We start from the raw sequence: 9,211 nt of genomic DNA, 5'->3' as shown, positions 1-9,211 counted from the left end.
CCATGAGGGAGGCTGAGGAAGCTCTAATCACTTATGGCCATTTCTCATTTCACTAGAACGCAAATACGGACTCGTGTACGGACGCTGTCCCTTCTCAGTCTTGTGTACTTGCGAGTTGGAACAGTACCAGGGTTAATGCTAATGACGTTAAACGAGCACACAAGTACTCACTGAAAAACGGCTATTGTCTTTCAGTGTTTGAAAAATCTGTGTTTGTTTGTCCTGATCTTTAAGGCCAACTGTTCTAGATGTGAAATCATAACATGTTACAGTTGTTAACTTTAGATAAATGTCTGAGCTACAGCTTCTATACCAAATAATATTGAGAAACAGAGCTGCTGCAGGATTTATAAATGGAGGTTCAGTTTTAAAGGCGAGCCTGGAACCTGAAGCTAATAACAGGAAGATGAGAGCTGATGAAGTTTTATAGAAATACAGGAAGTGTTTATAGTGAGCAAAGCCATCAGCAGCCGCTTATGATTTCCTCTTTGCTATTTGGTTCCGAAACAGACATAGAGAGTTGTTCAAGCGCCGCCAGAGGAAGAAACCCAGTCCCTCTCCGCGAGTCAGCATGACTACTGAACATCTAACATCTAAATCTGAAGCTTCTAGTTAGAGTGGCTCAGGTTATCCTGAGCTATCTCTATAGTTCTGCTGCTATAGGCTTAGACTGCTGGAGGACATAGGGACCCCTTTTTCATCATTCTGCTTCATTCTATCTCTATTCTCCCACTCTGCAGAATCTGTTAGTTCAATCTCTAACGTTCTGCTCTCTCTGCTTTTTCTCATAGTAGCTTCATCTGGTCTGTTCCTGTTTGGCTGTGACTCCATCCTGGAGAGAAATATCAGCTGTGCTGCTGCCATCAACACCTTTGTTTCTAGATGTTGGAGCTTGGCCTGTTTTCCAGTGTAGTCCTGTTTCTCTGACTGTGACTAACTGGATGTGCTCTCTTCATCCTCTGACATGGGAGCTGGCTCGGAGCTCGTCTGCCTGGCTGTGTGTTTCCTGGACGGGGCCGCCTGTGGAGCTGGTTGCCTTTTGTATCTATGCTTCTTTTTCTATGTCTGCTTCTGTCTCCTTGAACCCCAGTGGGCCTCAGCAGATGGCCGCTCACACTGAGCCTGGTTCTGCTGGAGGTTTCTTCCTGTTCAAAGGGAGTTTTTCCTCTCCACTGTCGCTACAAGCATGCTTAGTGTGAGGGATTGCTGAAGAGTCAATGAGTCGATGCAATCAGCTGGTTTTCCTTAGATAGAAAACTTTGAATCACTCTGACTGGATGATCTGGTGAACTGGAAAGAGCTTTGAGATTATACGATGTAAATTAGCACTGTAGAAATAAACTGAATAGAATTGAACTCTAAATGCAAAGCAAGTTTATTTCGAAAGCGAAGGTCAGTACACGAATAATTCAAAGTGTTTTACATGAATTAAACAGTAACACAGAAGGAAAATAAAAGCAGAATAGAAGCAGGTAGTAAAACCAATCAAACAGTTTGATCAAAACCTTAAACTAATAATCCCTCAGTTACCAGATTATCTCCATCAGATCTAAACTAACCGGTTTTTAATCTGACTTCAAAGAACTCAGGCTTTCAGCTGTTTTCAAGTCTGCTGGGAGTTTGATCTAGATCCATGGAGCATAGATGCTGCTTCTCCATGTTTGGTTCTAGTTCTGGGTGGACAGAGGAGGCTGGAACTAGAAGACCTGAGTGGTCTGGGAGGTAGATTATAAAAGGTTAACTTAGTAATAGTGACCTTTCTGAGCTTCTGAAGGTTCAGGTCTGAGTCCATCATGACACCAAGATTTCAGCCATAATCTAAAAGATCACAAATCTAATCAGCATTTATATTCTGGTCAGGATACAGTAATGCACCAAGCAGCCATAACATTTATTAACGCTTGAGTCCTTTGGGCAACATTTCAGGATGCTGAACAGTCATCAAAGTGGAGGAGAATCAGGTTTACAGAAATTCATCTTTGACATTTTCAGAACGGAGACAGTCAGAGACATCTGGTGTGTCCCAGTTGATCTGATAACGTCTTTCTCATCTCAGCTCCTCACTAGATAAGATCATGTTTCCCTCCCCCATGTTTTCTGTCTTCTGATTGGCCCCTTCTGTAGTTGACCAAACCATCTGCTTTTTATTTGAGTCTTTCCTGCGGCTTCCCAGAATCCTGAGGGTCTGTTGACGAAAGGTCCTGTCCAACAGGAAGTACATCACAGGGTCAGTGGAGGATCTCAGAGCAGCAAGAAAGAATAAAAAGTTCTTCACCTGGAGAGAGAGGAGAAGGTCATGCAATCTGCTCTGAACCCAGACAGAGAGATGAAGAGGCGAAGCATAGCTACCTCAATGAAGGTGTTGATTGGATGACAGGAGTGTTTGGAAGGACAGGAGGATGGCTGCGGGGCGGGAGGGTCATAAGCCAGGGTGAGGACGATTGGTTTGAAGATGTGATAGGGCAGCATGCAGATAGAGAGGACCACCTGCACAGAGTTAGTGACAGAGAGGTTCTACAGACAGTTAAACTCCTGACATTCGCTAAAGAAACCAAGATGCTATCTGCAGTGCAATCAGGAAACAATCTGTTGGCTGTGATCACTATCAGTCAGAATCAGCTGTTTCTTCACTGCAAACATGTTTGTCTTCATGCTCAATAACAGAATCCGTCATGGGAACAGGTGCCGGGTGATGACACCTCCTTGGTGAGATCACAAACAGAAAGGAAAGAGATTTAGCTCATCAGGTTTCTGTAAGTTTGCATGTTTAACTGTTTTAATGTGAGAAACGGAAGAGCAGAGTAAGTTTAAGCTGCATCTTCCAAGAGGAAAATTCCTGCTAAACCCAGAGAGCTACATCCTGCCTCTGGTGGAGTCATCTTCAGTCATCTCCGTCCTCATGGAGCAGCTCTGAGCTCAGCTAAGTCTGTGACTGTTTCCACTCCTCAGGATGAACAACTCTTGGTCGGGTTTCATCTCAGTGTTTACCTGTTTTTAACCCAGTTGTTGATGATGCAGTGTTTCCTGTTAATGGAACATCAACCTGTCCTTCAGCCCACGCTGGAGCTTGGTTCTCATGTTCCTAAGTCTTGTGCTGCTGAACAGTTTTTAATTAGAACGGCACCATCCCAGAGACTGTGGGCAATAAAACTCAAGGTCGCAGGAAATACTTTGAGTCTAGCAACAAACAGCTCTGGGTTCTTAGAACTAAGTGAGTTCTGGGAGCCATCAGGTCATCTCTAAGTCATGGATTTATGCTGCCAGCCACTGAACCAGGTGAGTCCAACCAGGACCAATGGGATGTAGATGACCTGATGGCTCCACATCTCCCTCGTCTTCTCAGGTTTCCAGAGCTGTGTGTCTTTTCCCTTTTCTCTCACAGGGTGGCAGGCTAATTGAGTCCAGCTGGGTTCCATTCCCTCAATCAGTGGTGGCCTTTAAGAAGGAGCAGTCTCCCAGACGGTTCTTATACTCAGAGTGGTAACAAGCCAACTTGGAGAAATATCAGTATTGAGTTTTTTCCCTCCTGTTGGTTCTTCTGTCTAAAACCTGATTGTCTTTGGAAAAGACTCCTGTTGGATCTACCTCCCCGAGGCTTCCTCCTGCTCCTTCCACCAACTAGGCCTTCAGAACCTGTGGCTCTCACCTGTCCACCCTCATCTCCAAACAAACTGAAAGACCAGTGTCTCCACTCTCACACCCCAACATCTACTTCCAACCAGCAAAGACCAGGCTTCATGGACTCCTGCTCACTGCAAGCTGACTTAAACTGTTTTAAACAGCTTTCCATAATCCATCCATCCCCATTTAACAACTTGTTTTCCCTCCCAGTGCCTCCCAGTGCCTCCCAGTGCCTCTCAGTGCCGGTTCCCTCACTTCTTCCCATACTCTGCTCTCCTTGCTTGATCCTGAAAACAAACTGTTTAAATCTGCTTCTCTCTGTGCGTGTGCCTACTAGCATTACTAGAGCTAGCATTATGACACGTCTGGGCTGAGTCCTGCCTGAAAGATGACAGTCGGGCTGCCATGAAAGGGGCCCACAGAGGGGGCCCAAAAAATACTGAGTTCAGCAGTCAGGTGGGCTCAGCATCAGGCTCACAGAAAATCAGTCTTAGGGAGCAAGATCTTTATGACTTTTGCAAAGCCTAGTCGGGTCATTTCTCTTTTCTCTTCCAGACATTTCAGGCTTTATAAAGTTGTAAACTTGATTTTATATCATCTTTCTTTGAAAAGAAGCAGTTTACAACATTGCAGCAGTGGTAAAACAAAATGAGGCTTTCTGTGGACTATTACGGTGACTCATGAAGTCAGGGCAAATGGTTTATTATGACCAGATGTTTTATTCTGTTTACCACTTCCTGTCCTGCTCGATCTGCCTTGCATAGTCTAGCTGCATTGGGCTTCAGCTTGAGGCAGAAATATGAGACAGTTCAGCATCGAACACTGAGAAACTGTAAAGGTTTCATTTTCAAAAATATTCAGCTGAAGATGTTGATAGAACTGCTGGAAAACGACTGCTGACCAGTGCAGACCTAGTTCAGGGATCTAGTCAGTTCATCTATCAATAGACTAGTTTTACTTACTGGTGCTGATGGGATGATGGTGCCAGCGATTAGTTGCTGCCATGCTAAAATGTATTCCTGCAGCATCACATGCTAACACTGTCTGTAGGACGCCAAAGCTATGCATGGAGCCTCATGACCTGGGTTCGAGATATAATGGCAGTGTTTGCTGACTCGGTCAGTGGTCCTGGAGTGGTCCCCCCCCTCTAATAATGGTTAAAACTTCAGCTCCATTCTGGGACTGTCTGAAAGTCGGAGGTTTCCCGTTCACAGATCCAGAACTAAGTGATGAAACGGCCGTCGGTTGTGAAAGATCTCACCTGGATGACCACGATGTTCCGGGAGACCCGTGCCAGCAGGCTCTGGGAGCTGGTGATGTTGGCGTTGCGTCGAGAGCGCCTGAGGTGCTTCAGGACGGTCACATAAGAGAGCAGCACCACCAGGTAGAGAGCAAAGAACAGAACGATGAGGGTAATGCTGGAGGAGGAAGACACGCTGCCTCCTAGTTCCACCACAGGGCTGTAGCAAACCTTCTTACAGCCACCTTTCTTTGCCTCGGCTGCACTCTCCATGGCTTCATTCACAGAGTAGTAAACGGTCACTGGAACAATACCTCCCACCGCCACCACCCACAGCAAGGCGCACATGCTGTGTGCAAAAGAGATCTGCGTGAGACTGGAGAAGAGGCCGCTTGGCAGCAGGCGGATGCAGGCGCTCGGCCTGGAGGCATGGGTGTTACGGATGAGGATGGCAAAGCGACTGAGGGCCACGCCTGTGAGAATCAGCAGGCTGATGTAGATGTTGATGTGGAGCACAGGGGTGATGCCGTGCAGGACTATCTGACATGGAATCTGTTTTAGATCCCAGTAGGAGCCCCAGGCGTAGTACGCTGCGAGGAAGGGCACGGTGACAGCCATCACCAGGTTGGAGATGCTCAGGTGGGAAAGGTAAATGTGGGTGGGGGAGATGGAGGGGATGCAGCGCAGGAAGACCCACAGCGACAGGAAGTTCCCTGGCAGAGCAGTGAGGAAGAGGAGGGTATAGAAGGAGGGGAGGAAGTAGAGCGTTGCAGCCGATGGACACAGGGAGAAGGAGGCATTATTGACAGAATGTCCAAGGGACGTGTCCTCCATTGATCCTGAAAAAAACAAACATGTGATTTACTTCATTTTTACGATAATCGACTTTAATGAAAATGTAAATACAGGAAAGTTTTATTTTACAACCACAATGTTCAAGGTATTTGATTCAAATTTAACAGAAGGTAAAGGACGGATTATTTCCAAAATATTGTTTGAAAAGAAGAAACCATTTGTATTCAGCCCCATTTACTCTGACCTCACTAAATGAAAACGCTGTAAAACAGCTGCAGTAAGAAATAAAGAATTTATCAGCTATTCTGTTTGTCTGAGAACTACAGCTGGACAAATACTGTTTTAAAGTATTCAAATAACCTTTAAACACAAATGTTGAAATCACAGAGGCACTTTATTGTTGGTGAAGTGACATTTAACCAGAGGAAGAAACACTTTTAACTCCAGCCCTTTAGGTGGCAGTATAGCAAAGGTCCTAATTAGCATTCCATGCCTATGTGATGCCCACTGGTGTGTCCCCACCATTGAAAAAAGAAGCATGCATTTTTTAAATTATTTATGAGGTTATGATAAGTAGTTATTTTATTTGTTGTTAATGACCGTAGTTACAGTGTTTCAGCAGTAGGTGGCGCATGGAGACTATGAACTGCCTGTTGCTCTGCCTGAGAGAAACGGCGTCTCCCGTTTGCTCAGCTTGATCAAAGATGTGCAATAAGTCCCTTACCAGAATTATTTAAACAGTGTTTGGGTGTTCAGTGATTGATTTAATTTAATATCGTATTACGGGGACAAGGTTGGCCGTTTATTAGCACATCAATTACGAATTCAAGTCAACTCTTGTATAATACCTAGTATTCAACTACCCAACAGGTAATTAGAACAGTCCTTACTCAAAATTAATGAAACTTTAGAATTATTTTATTCATCTTTACATTCATCAAAATTTCCCACAGATAATAATAAAATGGAAGAATATCCTGAAAGTTTTCCCATTCCTGCTATTTATACAGAGCCGACCAGGAGCAGTATCCACATCAATAGTAGCACAGCAGCGCTTTCATTGAATAAATTCAGTAATAACCCAGGCCCTGATGGGTTTCCCATCGAGTTTATAAGAAGTTCAATGAAAAATTGGCACCACTATTATTGGCTATGTTTAACGAATCTTTGCTAGTCTTTACCCCCTTAACACAAGCTACTACAGTTTTACTTCACAAAAGGACAAGGACATGAATTTAAATGGCTCTTACAGACCACTGTCCTAGTTAAATTCAAAAGTAAAGGTGCTAGCCAACTTGATTGCTTTTCGTTTGGAGAAGGCCCTTCCTTTGGTTATATCTGAAGAGCAAAATGGCTTTGTCAAAGGGCGTCAATTATTCTTTAATATTTGCAGCCTTTTAAATGTCATATACTCAAAGCGTTCTTCTGATATGCCTGAAATGCTTATTTCCCTTGACGCTGTAAAAGCATTTGACACGGATGAGGGGGAGTACTAGTTTGGGTTCTGAAGAGGTTCGGATTCTGTGATACATTAGTTTCCTGGATTCCTTTAATCTATGCGTCTCCCAGGGTCCATAATAATGATATTTACTCCAATTATTTCTGTCTTGGGCGGGGAACAAGTCAAGGCTGTCTGTTGTGGCCTTGGCTCTTCATTATTGCAATTGAGCCTTTGTCTATTGCATTGTTGCATCCCCCTCATTTAGTGGGATTTTTCGGAAAAGGACAGAATATAAATTGCCCTTATATGCAGATGATCTGTTGCTATATGTATCTAATTCCACTACTTCTTTCCCGACTGTCTTGTGTCTCTTAAATAATTTTGGCTTATTTTCAGGCTACAAATTGAATTTGGAAAATAGTGAATGCTTTCCTAAAACACTGCTGCTTGTGGTCTTCAACATTCTGACTTTCCATTCAAATTCAGTCTCACAGGACTTAGATATCTTGGTATAAATGAGACACGTTCGTTATCTGTCCCCACTTCTGCTAACTTTCCGTCTCTTGTTAGATCTGATGTCGAGTTGCCTTAATCTTCCGCTCTCCCTTCTGGGAAGGATTAATGTTGTCAAGATGAATGTCTTTTCTTATTTTTTTTCTGTTTCATTCTATTCCCCTTTTAATGCCAAAAATCTTTTTTTAATTCCTTGGAAAGGTCGACTAGTGTCTTTATTTGGAATGGGAAACAAACTGGAGTTCATCAAACATCATTGCAAAGATGTAAACTCAGTGGAGGACTTTCAATCATATTATTGATCTGCAAAATAAATAAATCTTAAATAAAATAAATCTTCTGCAGCCTGGGCGCCTCTGGGCTGCTTCTGACATTTCATGGGAATACGTGCGTTATGCATTAGTTAGGCGGTCTTTGGAAATAAGTTGGAAAAAAATAGAAAAAACACATAGAAAGTTCAGCGTATGCCAGCGTTTTAGAAGATTGTGGGATGTCAGGCAGACGCTGGATAAATCCTCAAGGTGTGACAGAGGCTTAAGGAAGAGCCCAGCCACCCTGAAGACCAGAGGTGTCAACTGGTTCCAGAAGGTTTGCAGGTTTTCTTTCCTAGTAAACCAGACTCCATTCAGCTCATCAAGTCATCACGTTCAGATTGGATGAGTCCAGTCGGATGTTTGAATAAGGTGCTGAGCTTGGGCGAGCTAGTTAAGTCAGGTTTTTATGTATGTATTGTAATGATCCTGGCACTGGAGTAGATCCTGCTTCTCTCTGATTCAGTCTCCAATCCCCTCTCTAGTGTCCCCACCTGCATAAAGGCTCCGTCCTGATCTGTCTCCACTGCCAGATCGTTCCCAACCAGCCCAGTGAGAACGGTCCAGCCTACATTGTTTGATTACCTGTCTACCTGCCTGTCTTTGTCCCCAGGCTCTGAGCCTGCCTGATCCCTCTCTGGATTTGCCTGCCTGCCTGAGACCTGCTCTGTCAGCCTCTGGATTCTGGATTGACCCCCCCGTGCTTCTGACCCCTTTCTGCCTGTGAGTACTTGAGGCTGTCTGTCCCCTTAACTCTCAGTACCTGCAAACAAGCGGACGCCCCTGACCCCGAAGCCTCCTGCCTGTCTCTGGCTGACACTCTGGCTCCTCTCGTTACCATGACGCTCCATCCGGTTATTGAAAGCTGCACGGTCCAGCGCTGTTTGAACGCTGCTGTTTCAATAAATACTTTAACCTGTCATGGTTGAATCTTGGGTCTGAATCCAGAACATTACATTTATTTGAACTTTTGGACTCTTTATGCTGATGTTTCATCTAAAATGGTTTATAAAAGAGCTCTGATTTCATGGTGTGAATGATGTGGTGTGATTGGCTGTCAGTGAGTTTATGTGATTCTTTCATCTTCATTTCTTGGTTCCCTTTTTTGTCCTGAGTTTAGTGTAGTAAAGTACTTAGGAGTCTGTATGCCTTTTAAAAAGTGTGCAACCGCGTGTTAGGGGCGTCCGTTTTCTGAGCTTTTAAACTTATTGGCTGCGTTTGAATTTATGGGCTGCGTCTTCTAAGGACGCGGTCTACCTGGACTGGATCCTTCCAAGTCCATGAAAATAA

General features: G+C 44.2%; 1 protein-coding gene across 1 annotated transcript in view; it reads right to left on the bottom strand.

The window, feature by feature from the left end:
- Positions 1–1,397: 1,397 nt before the first annotated feature.
- The window catches only part of gpr82 (G protein-coupled receptor 82), a 12,980-nt gene continuing 5,166 nt past the window's right edge, over positions 1,398–9,211 (bottom strand). Inside the window, exons 2-4 of the mRNA XM_015404518.1 lie at positions 4,883–5,700; positions 2,350–2,487; positions 1,398–2,275 (exon numbers count right to left, since the gene is read on the bottom strand). Coding sequence (XP_015260004.1) covers positions 2,048–2,275; positions 2,350–2,487; positions 4,883–5,700 — 1,184 coding nt within the window. The 3' untranslated portion in view covers positions 1,398–2,047. The remainder of the gene's footprint in view (positions 2,276–2,349; positions 2,488–4,882; positions 5,701–9,211) is intronic.

Source organism: Cyprinodon variegatus, unplaced genomic scaffold (genome assembly GCF_000732505.1).
Source record: "Cyprinodon variegatus isolate N-32 unplaced genomic scaffold, C_variegatus-1.0 Scaffold1772, whole genome shotgun sequence".
Classification (NCBI taxonomy): Eukaryota; Metazoa; Chordata; class Actinopteri; order Cyprinodontiformes; family Cyprinodontidae; genus Cyprinodon; species Cyprinodon variegatus.
This window is presented reverse-complemented; position numbering and strand designations above follow the sequence as displayed.